This window comes from Tamandua tetradactyla, chromosome 10, assembly GCF_023851605.1.
Source record: "Tamandua tetradactyla isolate mTamTet1 chromosome 10, mTamTet1.pri, whole genome shotgun sequence".
NCBI classification, from domain to species: Eukaryota; Metazoa; Chordata; class Mammalia; order Pilosa; family Myrmecophagidae; genus Tamandua; species Tamandua tetradactyla.
The window spans coordinates 325,694-343,749 of record NC_135336.1 but is presented as its reverse complement, the minus strand read 5'-3'; the positions used below and the strand labels follow the sequence as shown (position 1 = coordinate 343,749).

The window sequence follows — 18,056 nt, the reverse complement described above, 5'->3', positions numbered from 1 at the left end:
TAAGGGAGAGAGTTTCACTAAAACTTGTTCAAATGGAGAGGCAAGAACATGGATGAGGAATGGTAGGTGGACAGTTGTGGAAATCCAAGAATTGGAGTTATAATAATGTTTTGGAAAATAGATTTTAAATGTTATGATATCATGCGGTGCACAGGTGGTCCAGTGGTAAAATGCTCACCTTCCCTGTGGGACACCTGGGATTGATTCCCGGACATTAGACCCATTTGATACTTTAGAATGTGCACAATTTTGATAGCTAATCAAATGGTATTTAAGTTAGTGTTTAATCTTTAGAAGTCAAGAAACACTGACACCTGGTTCTGTGGATTTTTTCCTTGTTCACTTTAATTTTATATTGGTTTATGAAACTTAATGTATAAACACAGGCTTTATAATGATTATATTTTATTTAAAATGCCAAACAATAATGTGTACCATTTAAAAATAATATTTTGGTTTGCTAAAGCTTCTGGAATACAATATATCAGAAATGGGTTGGCTTTTACTATGGGGATTTATTAATTTACAAATTTATGGTTCTCAGGCCATGAAAATGTCCCAATTAAGGCATGAACAGGACAATGCATTCTCTGAAGACGGGCTGCTGGCATCTGGGGTTCCTCTGTCAGATAGTAAGGCACATGGCTGGTGTCTGTTGGTCCTATGCTCTGGGGTTTCATTGCTTTCAGGTTCTGGCTTCAGTGGCTCTTTCAGTTTCTATGCACCCTTTCCTAGCATCTCTGGGGCTTTTCTCTCTCATCTAGTTTTGAGTGTTTCTGTCTGAGCTCTCTCAGCTTTTTCTGTCCTTTATCCTCTGATAACCTTTATGTTCCAGTAAAGGATTAAGACCCACCTTGAATGACGTGGGTCATATATCAGCTGAAACAACTACCCAAAGTCCCCACCCACAATGGGTCTGCATTCTCAGAAATGGATTAAAAGAACATGGAATTTCCTGTGGTACATAATGGCTTCAGACCAGCACAGAAAGCCTGAAAGATCTTTGTCAGCTATTGCTGCAATAGTATTGTGTAAGAAGCTGCCCTAGACTCAGTGGCTTAAAACTACAAACATTCATTTCTCACCCACAGGTAATAGGTCTGATGGGCAAGTGTGGGCTCCAGTCTTCACATGAATTCAGATCTGCTTCACAGGCTCTCATTCTGCACACAGACTGAAGGGAGAGCAGATACCTGCTGTACACTCTTCTCAAGGTGATCATTGCTGCACAAGAGGCCAAGGAGACAGCACAAGCCTATTTAGAGCTTCTGCCCCCATCATGCCTGCTAACATTCTGTTGCCCAAAGTGAGTTCATAAGGCCAAGTCCAACATCAATGGGGTGGAGAAGTAGACTCCTCTCGAAGTGGGAAGACACTTAAAGTTACATGGAAAAGAGTGTGAGTACATAATCATATTACACATTAAAGTACTGGAACGTGTAATCCAATCTACTACAGCTTCTTTGGAGAGTGATGTGAGAGTTAAGGCTATTTTAAGGTTCTGAGCAAAGAATTTTGTGGCTTTTTAATTTGAGAAATCTAGCTAAGTGGTTTAACTTAGACTACTTCCCTCTTTAGTCCTCTTGACAGTCAGGGTCAAAGACACTCTAAGTAAACGTGCCCACTTCTTGTCTTCTGTACTAAAACTTCAAAGAGGCAAAAATGGCCAAGTTTCAGTGTCAGCTTTTATTTTAAAAGAAACAGTATTTGTTATCATGATGGAAACATTACTGTCTTGTATTTTAAAACTTTCAAGTATGCAGAGGGAGAGTCTTTAAGAGAATAGCCAAAATTTTGAATGTGAGTTATGTGTTGTAATTTTGTTGTGGCAAATTGTCTCTAAACCCTCATTCCCATGCCTTTTTATTTTGATTATGGATAAAACATACCTATATGTTGGTTATTGATTTGGATCATATGCCATATCATTTAGGGTGGTATTGAAAGATGGTGCAAGCAATTGGATCTCTAGCTGAGTACTGAACATGGCATTCCTTTATTCTATTTGGCCAATTGCTTATGGTTGATGATGCATGATGAGACTAGGAAAAATCATTTTAATTTCCCTAGGCAATTGTAGTAGGAGTGAGATGCTTTAAGTAGTAGTAGATATATGCTTTAAGTAGTGCTTAGTTTTTTAATTAATGCCCTTATCATTTAATCAACTTTGGTGATAAATCAGAGTGTGTGTTTGATACACAACCTATGTGTTTCTTTTATGGCACTGTATCACCTAATTTCTCAGCAAAAATCTATTTTCTCATTTTGCAAAATGGGAACAAAGTATCCTAGTTGTTGTTAACAGATTGAATTTATGCACTTATTTCCCCAAACCCAACAAGATGCCATAAAAGAATTTTAAAATAATGTTCAAACTATTAAGAACAAAAAGAATACAGAGAAAAGAGCAGCTGAAGGATGTCAAGAAATTTTGAAAGATTTCAAGTGAAGGTATGTGGAGAAACCACCCTAACAGATTGGTGAAGAATGAAAACCAAGTGGTCAGCCAATACAAAGTAAGCCCCTAGTATTCTGGAAGTCTCAGAAACTGATGATTCCTGGAATCTTAAGATATGACTGATAAATGGGATTAATATAGGAGTAATGGCTGAAAGTTTGTATGAGGAGTAATTAGGTACCTTCTTGGGCCCTCCCCTGATAGCAAGAAGAACCTTCCTAACTTCCAGAAGAAACTAAAGAGTTTTGCAACTTGGGGACACTAAATGTAGCTGAGATTGTCAGAATGCAGTGTACTCAAAGTGGAAGAATTAGGCTCAAGTCTGCAGTGTAAATATGAGACCACATGATGGAGATTTGATGTTTCACCTTGGCTAGGCTCAACTATGGTTCCCATACACAACTTTCTAGTGTGTTCCTATTTTGGGTGGGCTACAAGGGACAAGCTCTCTTGAAGGTTGGAGGACAGAAGGGAGACCATTTTGATGCATAACACACACCTTCTCCAGGTATTCAATCAAACGTGAATCTGCATGCTGTTGTGAATATGTTTTTCAGATGTGATTACAGTCTCTAACCAGTTAATTTTATGTTAACCAAAAAGAGATTATTCTAATTGGGCCAGAACAAATTTGGTTTAAGCCCAGACCCCAAGGAGCTGCTGGGTCTGCAATTTTATTTCCTATCCTCTCAATTCTACTCTTCCTTCTTTTTTTTTTTACATGGGCAGGCACTGGGAATCGAACCTGGGTCCTCTGGCATGGCAGGCAAGCATTCTTGCCTGCTGAGCCACCATGGCCCGCCCTACTCTTCCTTCTTGACTAAAGCATGTGGTTGAAAACTTCAGCCCATGCTGATGGGGTTCCAGCCTGCTTGTGATCTTCACTTCTTGATAGCCAGTCCCCACAGTTATGTAAACTAATGCTTTGTAGTAAATATCTTTATATGCATAAGTGCATAGAAATATTTATGTATAGACCTAAATATAAGCTTGTTTTTATTTGTAGCTATCTCTGTAGCTAACATTCTAATCTCCTAAAAGTTTTGTTTTTCTGGTTGAACCCTGATTTATACAAGCCATCATTTTCCTTCTAACTTAGCTTCCAGAATGTCAATAGGAATAATTGCCACTTGGGTACAGATAGGTACCCAATGGGTGTTTCCCAATTTAATTTCTCAGTCCTCAACTGTTTCATAAAACTGAACCTTACCAGTTGTTTTAATTTATTAAATGCTGTCAGAATGCAATATACCAGAAACAGAATGGTGTTTAAAATGGGAATTTAGTAAGTTACAAGTTTACAGTTTTAAGGCCATAAAAAAATCCATACCACAGCACCCAGAAAAAGATACCTTGACTCAAAAAATGCTGATGTCTGTCACATGGGAAGGCATGTGACTGACATCTGCTGGTCTTTGTTCCCAGTTCCTTTGCTTTCAGTTTCTGATGCCATTGGTTCCCTCTCTAAGTATCTGTGGGCCTTCACTTAGATCCTCAGTATACAAATATGGGTTCTGGCTTGCCTAGCATCTCATGGGAAGGCACATGGTGATGTATGCTGGGCTCAGAATCTCCAAATATCCATGTCTAGGCATCTTCTCTCTCTGTTAGCACTCCAAGCCATCTCCAAATGTCTGTGCCTCTCTTGGCTCTGAAGCAACTGTTCTCCAAGTGTCTGAGCTCCCTCCAAAATGTTTCCTCTTTTAAAGGATCTCAGTAAACTAATCAAGACCCACTTTGAATGGGTGGAGTCACATCTCCATCTAATCAAAATGCCATACCCATAATTGAGTGAATTGTACCTCCAAAGAAACAATATAATCAAAAGGTCCCATCCTACTATATTGAATCAGGATTAGAAGAACAAGACTTTTCTAGGGTACATAACAATTTCAAATCAGCATACCAGATAACAACCTCCAATCACAGATAGTTGGTCTTTCAATTAAACTTTTATCCACATGAAATAGGAATTAAGTGGCAGGAACCAGGAGATGCTGGAGGGAAGCACCTAATATGACTGGATATAAATATAGATAAAGAATCCAGAGGAAACAGAAAAAAATCAGTAGTGAAAGAAAATTCTTCCCCACTCTGCAAAAAAGAAGCTATTTGATAACTATCCTTAGAGAAATAAAAGAAAATATTTCATCCATGAAATAAAAACAATTTGAGTATAAAAAGACCAATTTGATAATAAGAAGTCACTCTTGGAAATTAAAATAGCCAAAATGGAATTTGGAATTTGGAATTTGGAATTTCCACCTAGTAGTTGGACTAGGTGTTAAATAAATAAAAAAATAAATAAATAATAATAATTTATGCATGGTTTCATAAATTATTTGAAGTTGAAGAACAGACAAAACCAATCCATGGTGACAGACATCAAATCAGTGATTGATTATAGGTATGGAGTGGGGATTGTCCAGAGGGGTGATGGAAATGTTGTGTACCTTAATTGTGGATGGTTATAGAGTCATCTGAGCACATACCTTTATGAAAACTCATCCAATCATATACCTAAAATCTTTCATTTCAATACACATACATTTTACTTTGCCTTTTAAAACTTCACAATTAAAAAAATGTAGAAAGGAATTAATACAAAAATTAGTTAAGAAATCTAGATAGTCATATTGAATTTATTGGATTTCCAAAGAGAACCATCAGAACAAAATTATATATTAAAAATAAATGTCAGGTGCACACATGGTTCAGAGGTAGAATGCTTGCCTTCCATGCAGGGAGACCCGGGTTTGATTCCCCAGCCATGCACCTAAAAAATAAATCAACAAACAAAAATAAATAAATCAGTGTCTGTTTAAGAATGGAAAGGTGTGAATTTACAGAGTGAAATGGCCCCCATAGGGACCCAAAATAATGAAGAAGAAAATGAACAAGAAAAGGCCAACATCCAGGAACCATGTTTGGGCATTTCACAGCATCAGGGATAGAAGTATTTAAGCTCTCATAAAGAAAGAACATATTGCACAGAGAAGGCATAAACAGCATGTCACTGGACTTTTCAACAAGACTGACAAGGAGAAAGTGGAGAAATGTATTTACAATTCTAAGGGAAATGTTTTTCCAACCTAACATAGAGCTATATTCAATCAAGTGTGGGAGAATGATAAAGACATTCTAGGTCTAAACATTCTCAAATTTTATCTTCCTCAAGAAGCTCCCAGAGGAGTAAGTCAGGACAGAGAACCAAGGGAGGAGGGTACCAACACACAGGAGAGCAGAAGGAACTTCTGGGATGACAGCTGTGCAGAGAATATACTGTCCAATTTGGAACATGAAACCTAAGCCTTCAGGAGGAGTAGGTATTAAATTAAAAAGATAATAATATCATTTGAAGTGAATGATCATATTGAGAAGACTTGGGGGTAAAATTTATTGGCAGGTACATCAGAAAGTAAGAAAAATATTGCATTTATTATCTTCTGGGGAAAAATTAACAAAAAGAAGAACTTGAACCAAATGGAAAAATAGGGAAAGGAAATTTAGTACTTTCTGTCATAACTGTAAATAATGTTTAAATGGTCATGATAAGTAAGCACTACATATTGATTTAACCAAAATTGTTTTATAACTCTATTGAGAAATTGAGTGGGGGGATAGGGGTAGTTGTGTGTGTGTGGGGGGAGGGCACTGAAAGTACTTGACTCCCAGCTTCTTTAGTATGAAGTCAATAGGTAATGTTTGAAAGTGAAGAGATGAGAAATGGCAATGCAAAGATGTCATCTATAAATAAGAGTTTATACATCAGAAGCAATGAGAGGTGAAAATCGTTTCTTATCAGGAAGTAGGTCTTGAGGGTGGGGAGAAAGGGGAAAGGCACCGCTGATTTTCATACTGTGATACTTTATAAAATATGTACATTTTGCTTTCACACAAATACATGTTAAATGAAAACTAAAATAAGGTAAAAGATACTCAAAGGACTTCTTTAAAGATCAAATGCAATAACATATGATACACACTTGTTAAACTCTAGTTTGCCATATAAATATTCCTTATTATTATTATTACCATTGTTATAATTAGAAGTAAACAATGGATAGCTCACTATAATGGGAATTAAGAGGATGGGGCTCTTATAGGGCCCTGCCATTGACCAACTGTGTGACACAGGGCAAATCATTCACCCACTTAAAACAAAAACCTATTCATCTATAAAATAAAATCATAATTTCTGCCTGTCAACTCCATAGAGCTTTGTGAAGCTTGAATGTATGTGAAAATGGTTCACTAATCTAATTGCTGTACTTCTAAAGGATAATTATTATTATCTCCAAAGAGCTGTCTCACTAGGTTGGAATTTTAGACTGACTTAGACCATATTTCTTAAAGAGATTGACTTATGCCTCCCAAGACAGGTCATCTAGAAAGTGTCATTGGTTCAGTCATTCTTTCATTTCCTGAGGCACTGGGAACATGGGAGAAGATGCTGAGCATGAAGTTGGACCAGGTGCCATTTCTTGTGCTGAACTGGCCTTTCACCCTGGCTCCATGACTAATGTAGGTTTCCTCTTGCTTTATGTGTCAGAAAGGAAAATAGGAGCATAAATATTTAACCTCCAAAAAGAAGGGACTCATTTACTGGAACTCTGACTGTATGAGCTAGGGTTATAAATCTTTCTGAGGTATTTCAATATGCATAAGAGAATGAAACTGAATGAATGATGGAGCTGACTTTAACCTTTGATTGTTTAAAAGCATGGTCTTTCTTCTCCTTCTCTTAAAAATGGGGTCATCTGAATATATACACAATTGTCAGACACATATGATGAGATTTATCTTTTAAAGTGGCCTTGGCTTTTTTTAACCCTGTGCATTGAATTTTATATCAAGTCCATCTTGAAACTGAAAGGAAATTATATTTGATGGTTGTCTATAAGTTTTGCTATGCTGTAAGAGAATCATTTCACTTTTGCTCACAATAGATTGAAAGACAAATGCTCTTTCTTTGGCTGCTTGTCAGTATGAAAAATGCAGAAGAGGTGGGGGTCTTCAGTACAAAGATAGGCAACAGATTTGATAGAATGAGGGACATTGTAGTATTTGTGTGTTCTTTCTGAGGTTTAATATTTAAGTGAAGGAATCCATTAATCAGCAAATAGGAATTGAATGCCTCCTCTATGCACAATTCTGTCTTGGATGCTAAAACAACATTTAACATAAATTGATGTTGTGATTGTACAAAAGTTCTTACAAACTCAAACTCAGGAGTAAACACTATAGCTTAATCTGTAGGAAGGGGTTCAGAGTTTAAGGTTTCTTATGTGCATTTGGTTTTAAATATATATATTTATGACCATTACAATCATCTGTTACAATGGTGGTTTGAAACTGTATGCACACCAGAAAAACATCTTCTTAAATCTAATCCATTCCTGTGGGTGTAAGCACATTACAAGTAAGGCTTTTATATGAGTTTACTTCAGTCAAGGTGTGACCCATCTCAGCCAGGATGGGTCTTAATCTTTTTTCTGGAGTCCTTTATAAATGGAATGAAGAGAAAGGAAGAGAGATAAAGGGGGAAGAGAGAGAGAGAGAGCGAGTGCACGAGCAAGACAGAAAGAGAGAACAGGGAGAGGAAGAGGACAGAGAGAAAGCCAAGGTTACAAGTAGTTGAAAACAACGAAGCCCATTGGAGAGGGAAGAGACCAGCAAATGCCACTATGTGCCATGCCATGTGGTAGAAGGGCCAAGGACTGCTGGCAGCTGGTCTTGGTGAAGAAAGCATTGCCTTGGTGATGCCTTGATTTGGACATTCTCACATTCTCAAACTGTAAGGCTAATTAATTCCCACTGTTTAAAGCCAACCTATTTCATGGTATCTGCTTTGAGCAAACTGGGAAACTAAAATGGTTACTATCTTCATTTCACAAATGAGAAAACAGACATTCAAAGAATTTAACTTTCCCAAATTGACTCAGCTGGGAAGTAGAGAAAGCTAGACAGAACCATTTTTTTTTTCTGATCTGGGCTCTTTCCATCTCTTCACTTTCATTTGAATTTATTTCAACAAAAATAGATTTATTGAACATCTGCTATGAATCAGTTACTATGCCTGACTTCAAGATATTTGGAGTATTTTTAAATTAAAAGATATTTTTATTGTGATGGTATCAAATCCCTATTTATTGTCATTTTAGTTATTGATGGCTAGAATATTAATTCATATTAAAATTTGTGCAAGCCCTGATTTGGAAGAGAATTTTCATCAGGTGAAACACTTTATTTATTTTCTATTGATGCTTTAGTCTTACTTCTTTTAGAATTTTGAGTTATTCCCTCATACCTGGTGTATTCATTTGCTAATGCAGCTGGAAAGCAATATACCAGAAATGGGACAGCTTTTAAAAAGGGAATTTGGTAAGTAACAAATTTATAGTTCTAGTGCCAAGAAAATATCCAAACTAAGGCACCAACAACAGGGTACCTTCACTTAAGAGAGGCCGATGTCATCTGGAACACCCTGTCAGCTGGGAAGGCATGTAGCTGGCATCTGCTGGCCCCTTGCTCTTGGCCTCCATTGCTTTCAGCCTCCATTTCCTGTGGGGGTTCCTCATTTGGCAGCTGTGGGCCTTCACTTAGCTCCTCCTGGATGCAACTCTGGATTCTGCCTTGCTTAGCATCTCATGGGAAGGCACTTGGTGATGTCTGCTGGGACCTGCATCTCCAAATGTCTGGATCTTATGTTGGATCTGTCAGCTCCAAAGTAACTGCTCCCCAAGCATATGCATTTGCTCTGAGGTGTCTTCAAAATGTTTCCTCTTTTAAAGGACACCAATAACTAATTAAGACACAGCCTAAATGGGCAGAGTCACATCTCCATATCACCAAAAGGCTATACCCACAATTTGGCATGTCACATCTCCATGGAGATAATCTCATCAAAAGGATTTCCACTCTACAATATTGAATACCATGGCTTTTTTTATGTATCTGACTTTCAATCTGCTTTTAAAGGCCTCCAGTTATCCAGATTAAAGCCCAACTTGATTCAGTTAGGCTACAGTTTACTTGAAGTAACATCTTCATGAGACCCTCTTTATAATGTGGGTTGTGAGACCCTCAGGACTAGGGGTTGGGACCTGAACATGCCTTTTGTGGGGGACATGATTATTCTTCAACAGGCAATATCTTTCCTGCTTCAGCTTTTGTCCTCATGAATCCATTTTTCTCATGGAATGTATGATAAATATTTTTCAAACATAAATGATCTACTCTGAACTTAAAATTTTCTCATTTTCCTTAGAATAATCTCTAAATTCTTTGCCACATGCACAAAGTCTTGCATGGTTGGGCCCTATCCACTCACCAATCTTATCCCACATCCCTTGTCCCCTGCTTACATTGAATTCTTCTTGTGTGAGCATCTCAGGACCTTTCCTCCACCTGGGCCTTTATACCTGGTGTTCTGTCTGGGGGAATGCTCCTCTCTCCTGGCTGTGTTGAATGACTGGACCCCTCTAAAACTCCAAGTCCATGCTCAATATCCCCTCCTTGAGGGCATGAACATCCTACTTAAATGGACCAACTTCCTTCTACTTTACTGCCCCAACTTGTTTAGTAGCACTAGTAGTTTATCATTTGTTTATTATTAAAAGACCCAGTGTGCTGGTTTTCTGGGTAGCTGCAGCACTGAGGACAGGTCTTGGTACAAAGTAGTTACAAAATAAATATCCATTGAATGGAATGGGTGCATAAGCCTGAGTTGGAGGCTCTAAATACTGGAACTGATGAAGATAATGAGACTATTCCAGCCAGTAGCTCCTTCTTGACTCCTGTAGGCTTTAGACCAGCAGAGGATGTAATTGCTTTTGCTGAAATGGAACATTGAATAATCTCTCCAGTGCTCCCTTTCTAAGGCAATGTGCATTTTTACCACTTTGAAGTTTGAAGTTCCCTTTGTTGCCAGTAGGCTTTCATGCAATGGATACATATTTAATGGCTGTTCTATACCATGCATAAGTGAGGTCCTGAGAACCTTGAAGGTGGTCTTCCTTTGGCATAGCACAATGGTTAGAGAATAAACACAGCCACTAGGCTGTCTGCATTAATTCCAGCCCCACTTCTTCCTAGCTGCATGATGTTGAGCAAATTTTCTTGCCTCAGTTTCTTCATATACCAAGTGAAAGAAAACCCCAGTACCTACCCATAGGGTTGTTGTGAAAATTTAATGAGGTAAGGTTTGTAACATCCTAGAGCCTTGTCTATATTAACTGCTATGTAAATTTAAAACAATGAAACTATTTCTTTCCAGAAGCTGGTAGACTCTTGCACACTTATCCCTGCCTTAGTTTTAAGCTTCATCCCAAATCTTCTCCATTGACTTTAGTTACCATCTTGTCCAAGCCCCTGGAATGAATGAGGCCTTTTGGTCTTACTGACTTGACTTCTGATCATATCTTCATTTAAATAAATACTAATTTTATTTACAAACAGACCATATCCACCAAAAAAACACAACCCTTCCCCCTTTTCCCTATTCCCCTGGTAACTGTTATTCTATTTTTTATCTTTATGAATTTGTTATTTCTAGACATATCTTTTATAAGTGATTCCATACAATATGCATGACAAGCAAATCATCTTGCTTATTCCACTGAACATTAAATATTCAAAATTCTTCTATGATGTAACACCTCTTAAAACTTCATTCTTTCTTATGGCCAAATAATATTCCATTATGTGGATATACCATATTTTGCTTGTCCATTCATTTGGTGATGGACACTTGAGTTGTTTCCACCTTTTGGCAAATGTGAATAAATGCTGCTAAATATTTGTGTACAACTATCTGTGATGCTGTTTTCACTTTCTTTGGTTATACACTGAGAAAGTGTATTACTAAGTCATGTGGTAATTCTATATTTAACTTTTTGAGGAATGGCCATATTGCTTTCAATGTGGTTTCACCATTTTACACCCCTATGTTCTCCCCATTATTCCTCTTGTTTCACCTTTCCTCTATCTATCCACCTATCAAATTCTGCTTATCCTTCAAATCAGAGACTGTATTTTTTGTCTCTGTTTCTTTATAGTGTCTAACTCACAATAGCTGTGCACAGAGAAAAGGATAAATGAATGAATGAAATGAATGATTGAATCCCTCTACAATCAATTGGACATCTTGGGCTCAGGGGTCACTGCTTGCCTTGCTTCCATTTTTTCACAATCTTTTAAGATTTTCCTTAGCATTTCTGATTTGGGCATTTTGCGTAATTTCTTCACTGCTTTAATTTCATGCAGTTGTTTCCAACACCATTATGCTCCTTCCTTAAACATAATCTATCTAAACTTGCATTTGAATTGATTTTTCAAACCTTTTGCAGCTGAAATGGTACCAAATTCCAAATTTTTTCCTGAATTTCTATGGTTTCTTAGCTAACTTAATTGTCTTTTTCAGTTTCTGAAATCAGAAATAATATTTGGGAAGTCTTACTTTTTAATCAGTGGAGTTAACATGAAAGTTTGACCTTTAACAAACCAAGCCTTTGAACATGCAACTTGACAAAATTTATATTTCTGCAGTTATAGTTATTAGAGCAGCCTTAGGAACAAGTAACTCATCTAAAACACGTTGTTATTCACTGTTGTTGTTAAGACAGATGCAAAACTGCATAGTATCAAGCAAATGGTCATTTGGCTAGACAGCAAACTGTTATGACCCAGGGTTACCACTGATACCTCACACCATAACTTTTTGTATCTTATCAAACTAGCCATAAAATCAGACTTTTAATGAAACATGACTCTTTTCTTTGTGATGGGAATAGCTATTGTGATGGTTAGGTTCTGGGGTCAACTTTGCCAAATGATTATGTTGAGTTGTTTGGTCAGGCAAACACTGGCCTAGCTGTTGCTGCAAGAATATTTCATGGTTGATAACCTGGAAGGCTGGTGTACTAATTCATCAGTCAGTTGACTGCATCTGTGGCTAATTACATCTGTGATCAACTAAGGTGTGTCCCTCACAATAAGACAATCCAGTCAGTTGAAGGCTTTTAAGGAAGGAGAAAGATTCTATCACTGCTTCTTCAGCCAGCGAGTCTCTCTGTTGAGTTCATACAGACCCTTCATTGGAGCTGCCAGCTTCACAGCCTGCCCTTTGGATTTTGGACTCTTCCATTCCCACGGTTGTGAGACACCTTCATGAATCTAATATTTACATAGTTATCCTTTTGGTTTGTTTCTCTAGAGAACCCTAACACAGTTATGTATATAAATTCTATCTCAGAACTCTTAGAGGTAAATATACTTGTTATTCAATTTGAGTAATCAGATGTGGTAGGTCAAATGGAAGAATAACTTTCTTAAAAAAAGCTTTGTTTCACTGAGTGTGATTTGATTTCTAAGTAAATAGACAAAACTATTTCCATTTTATAAATGTACTTAAATAAATCATAATACTGGCATAGCTATTCAGTTATAAATGGGACTTCAAAGTTTAGCTTTATACCTTCTACAAGGTTCCATATCCAAAATTCTGATATGGTTCAAATATGTTTTGTTTTCATTATTCTTCTAAGTACATAGTGATAGACTCTCAGAGTGAATGAGGACTGTTAACTTTTTCTTATTATAATCTATGCATGTTCTCCAAAAACAAAATGCCTTTAAAATAAAAATTGTTTGAAAAAGAATTTTGGGGGTAGTAGAAAGCACATAAAATTGGAGCATAAAATTCATAAATATAACTCATTGTAATGGTTTTCTTTGGACTCCTCATTCCACCTTTTTTTCCTCATTCAACTTTTAATATACAAGCTTATCTCTCTTACTTTCTAATTCAGAAGAAATTAAAAATAAAAATGCTAGTTTTGAGAGGTTACTAGAGACAGATAAAGCAATAGTCACATGAGTTGCCAACAGCCTGGGAGTGAAACAGGATTATAAGACTGCAGCAACATGTTTAAAAAAATAATAAATTATAGACAAGGAATTCATTGGGAACATTAGTGTGGGAGTAAAATGTCTTCCTGAGGACACTCTTATTGCAGCTTAATGCTAAAATTCATAATCAGTATAATGATTCATTGAGGAAATTACAGTTCTTTTGATCTGTACAATGGTTTTCACAGTTAGCAAGAATTCTGTCCCAAAATATTCAAATAATGAGTTTTTTTCACTGTTAAAAAACCAAGAGTTATTTATTGAATTAAAACCTAACAATTTTCTTTGAGTTGATTTCTAAGAGGTAATCTGAGAAATAAACAGAAAAAAATGTTTTAGTGCACAAATTGCCAAATAATCACCATGAACTCTATATCACATATCCAAAATATACCAACTCTAAGGATGATGCTATTTCTTTAGTAAATTGGCTGTGTTTAGATATGGGTTGTAATTGAAGAATTGTCAATTTAATCATGAATTTTGTATACATATTGACACACAAAGAGCTCAAATTAGGCCAAAAGTCCAATTTCTCCTGTTGTAACTGATAGAAGGGTAAGATGACAGTACAAAATTAAGGTAAGAATGCTGCAGCACAAATCTGAAATAGTTAAGTTTTAATCACCAAAAATTTACTTATGATAAATATGTTATCCTCCAGTAATACTAGATAAGCATGGGAAGGAAATGATAGCTTCAGTATTTACTCCATGCCAGTCTCTGTTTGGAAAGCTTTAAATGTGTCATACTATGTAATTCTCACAATGAACATGAGGTAGAGACTATTATTATCTTCATAGGCATATTGGAGCTAAGAAAGAGTAAGTATCTTGCCTAACATCATGCAGTGAAGACAGAATACAAACTTGTGTCCATGCCCATCGTGTAAACTCAACACCAGTTTGCCTCTCTGGGTGCAGAGAGTCCAAGTTCCTTGGTTTCACAGTCTAAAGAATTCATATTAAGTTGCAAGAGGGAAACACTGTTAGTATAAAAATATTGATGACCCATAATTTTACTAAAAATCCAGGAAACCAAACTAAACATATTTTATGGAATTTCAGTGTAAGCAGCATTTCATTGTGTTTTATAATATCTAATCATATATATAATTTTGGAATTTCAGTTAACTTTCAATTACATGTAATTTAATTAGACACAATTTTTGCTTTAAATGAAGCAAACCACCTATGTAAAAAAAGGAAATGGATAGCCAAATGCTATGAATCCCATTTCACTTGTGACATGCAAGAAAAAATAGTGAGTGGGTCTTGGTGATGGTGGCACAACATTGTGAATGCAATGAACACCATTGACCTGTGTGCTTGAAAATGGTTAAAATGGGAAATTGTAACTTATATGTACATTACCACATGGAAAACTTTTTTAGGAAAGGAAAAGTTAATTTCAAGAAACCAGAGTTCAATATTTTAGGTAACCTACTACAGATTTAGTTACTTGCTGAATTGGGTTGAGAGTCTCCTCCCCATACAATGGAAATTCACTGGTGAATACTAACAGCTAAAAAAAAGTTAAGAAATATAAGCTCAGGAGGAACACAAAAATGTCTTTAAGCACTTAGAGTGGAAATATTTTAGGATGGGCAAGACTTCTTGCCCCAGAGCATATAGAGAGTAAAGTGAAAGAAGCACAAATCCTATTCCTATTCCTATTTTATTCCCCTTCTTATTCTTTCAAGTTGAAATTCTCCTTTTCTCTTAAGTGCTCTTCTAACCTGGTCCTGCTCACCCCTCACCATCCTCTCTTGTTATCACTTCCCCTCTGCTTTCTGGATTCCTCAAAATTCCTGAAGCACACTGAGCACTTACTCTTCTCAAGACCTTTTGACCCTCATTCCCTCTGCCAAGGACACCGCATCCCACTCTCTTTCCTTCAACAGACTAACCCAATTTCATGTTTCAGATGTCATTCCCCTTGAGAAAGCTCTCGTGGCCAAGGTGTCACCCAGGTGATAATTTGGGACCCTGTCCTCCTGTCCCACACTACCTCTACTTGAGTCATTTCACAGTGAATCGCTCTTTTGGCCCTTCTCTTCCTGGGCTTTGAGCTCCTTGCACACAGGACAGTGTCTATCCAGTTTGCTCTTGTACTCTCTGTGAATAGCACATGGGAGGCACTGAATGGATTTTTCTCAAATGGACAAATGTACAATTTAATTATAATCTCTCCATATTCTACAGAGGACTCTTGGTAAAGTCCACTCACCTGCATCACCTTGTTTACAATCATTATAACACTTTGTCTCTCTGTGATGGCAGCTTGGTGACTGGGCTTGGTGAACCCACCCTTGGCACACATGTCCTGACAAGGTATTTTATACCCCCTGTGGTAGTTAGATTTAGTTGTCAACTTGGCCAAGTGAAGGCACCTAGTTCTGTTGCTGTGGACATGAGCCAATGGTATGTGAACCTCATCTGTTGCTGATTATATCTGCAGTCATCTAGGAGGTGTGCCTGCTGCAGTGAATGATGTTTGACTTAATTGGCTGGTGCTTAAATGAGAGAGCTCAATGTAGCACAGCCCAAGCAGGTCAGCATACCTCATTTCAGCACTCGCAGCTCAGCCCAGGCCTTTGGAGATGCAGAAAGAAGTCACCCTGGGGAAAGTTGGAATCCAGAAGCCTGGAGAGAAGGCCAGCAGAGACCATCCTGTTCCTTCCCACATAAGAAAGAACCTCAGATGGAAGTTAGCTGCCTTTCCTCTGAAGAACTAACAAGATAATTCCCCCTTTATTAAAAGACAAACCATCTCTGGTGTGTTGCATTCTGGCAGCTAGCCAACTAGAACAGTCCCTGATTAAAAGTTTACTTACCTAAGAGGTTTTCTAAAGAAATTTAAAATAAAATTACAACCAATCAACCCTTTGATTAACAACCTTTAATAAAGAGAATAACATGATATGGACTGTCTGGGAGATACCAACTGGGGTCCCAAGTGGACAGAGCTCTCATTTGCCAACAAAGGCAGATCCTCCCTGTCCCTAAGCATGAGCACTAGAAAGGCTCTACTGTCATTGGAATCCTTTTTACTGACAATCTCCCTTTTCCACCTGGTTTTCTGTGGACTTGACAGATTTTTTTGTTGAGTCATATTCTTAAGCTAGGAGTGTGTGTTCCACTATTTATCATTCTGTCCTTGGTTTAAGTTTCTCCTCCAGGCCATTTCACTTTTCCAGCAGTCAATCTCAAGAATATCTAAATCAAGAAATGGAGCCTGTTTATCCCTTCTAATTAGAAGGTGAGTATCCAGTCTCAGGCCTGGGCTCTGAATGTTGCATTGCATCCATAATTAAAGTAGTGAGTTTATCACAATTTGATGCATTTCTTTTGCATCCTTCCCAGAAAGGCTTACAAGATTTAAGTCCCAACTCCTTACCAATAGCATTCAAGGTTTTCTACCTCTTTCTCCAACCTACTTCATTGACATTTTATTTCTTTTAAGATCCTGTGCACAAACTAGAGGAAGGTAGACCAGCAGCAGCTTGCCAAGTTTGGGATTTTGTGCACACTGTCCTTTCTGCCTGGGAGGGTTTTATCTACCTTCTGAAATTACACTGATTCTTAAAGTCAACAACCATATGACCATGATTAGCTATGCAGCTTAACTATAGGAAATATTGCTGGAGTAATGTTTTCTCAGAAGGTAATGGATGTTCCCATTCCTGGATGTTCCTGGATGGTCCCAGGAAGAAATGATTCATGGGTCAAGAGGAAGGGTCAAGGAGAGGGCAGAACATAAACTTTCTGGGAATGGAATCAAACTGACACAGACTGAAAGTTGTGAAGATACCCAGAGCCTTTCTGGAGTAACTGCCTTTGGAAAATTGAAGGTAGTCCAGTAGTAAGACAGAGAGCCTGTATAAAAAGTTCCTAACATCGGATTGGGCTTGAACAAGAGCTCAAAGGGCTCAAGACTGTGATAGTATAGAATAATTGTAGTAAGGTAAATGTCACCTTTACATTTTCCAACTTGAAGAGCAGCACAACAAACATTGATTGAGCAACTCTGATTAGAGCGATAGCCCCATCTAAAATGCCACATATTCTCCTTCTCCCAGTAAGAAGTCTGTAATGGTTGAGTGAAGTGCTATTCCAAAAAATTGAACTGATTTGGTGAACATTTCTTCTAGACAGGGAATGTGGCTGAGGACAGTCCTAACCTAAACCATAGGGCTAGGCATTGTGAATCATGGCTTTCCATTATTTTATTCTTAATATATGACATTATGTGTCCATGCTTATGTTGGGCTGAGCTAAGCTTGACATCATGTGAGCATCTATTCTTTCTCCTACTCCTAGAAGCTCCCTTGGAGAGACATCCATGTAGCTACTCATACTGGTTGTGAAGAATTGTAAGGATGAGTATTTCCAGATGGAACAAAAGTATGTACTAAAGACAGTATGCTGAGGTCAGTTTGGTAATAGGAAAAAAACAGAGACAGGTAGCTAGATAGCGTTTTCAGTATTTTTGTGAAGCACATGTTCACACAGACACACACACACACATTTAGCCAATATTTATATCTCAGCGCAATTTTTAATGCTTTTTTGAGATAATTGTAAACTCACAGCAGTTGTAAGAAATAGTACAGAGATTCCCTCTACCCTTCAACCAGTTTCCCCCAGTGGTAACATCTTTCATAAGCACAATACAATATCATAAC

At 37.4% G+C, this 18,056-nt stretch overlaps 1 protein-coding gene across 3 annotated transcripts in view; it reads left to right on the top strand.

Annotated features, from left to right (window-relative positions):
* Nucleotides 1–18,056, top strand: part of LOC143648121 (uncharacterized) — a 120,202-nt gene that overhangs the window by 54,609 nt on the left and 47,537 nt on the right. For 2 of the 3 annotated variants that reach the window (XR_013158384.1, XM_077117689.1), the window contains one exon: nucleotides 1,092–1,398. Coding sequence is in view for 1 of the 3 variants with exons in the window: in XM_077117689.1 (XP_076973804.1) it covers nucleotides 1,092–1,178 (87 nt within the window). In the remaining 2 variants the exon portion in view is untranslated. The remainder of the gene's footprint in view (nucleotides 1–1,091; nucleotides 1,399–18,056) is intronic. The other variant, XR_013158385.1, reaches the window with a different exon arrangement.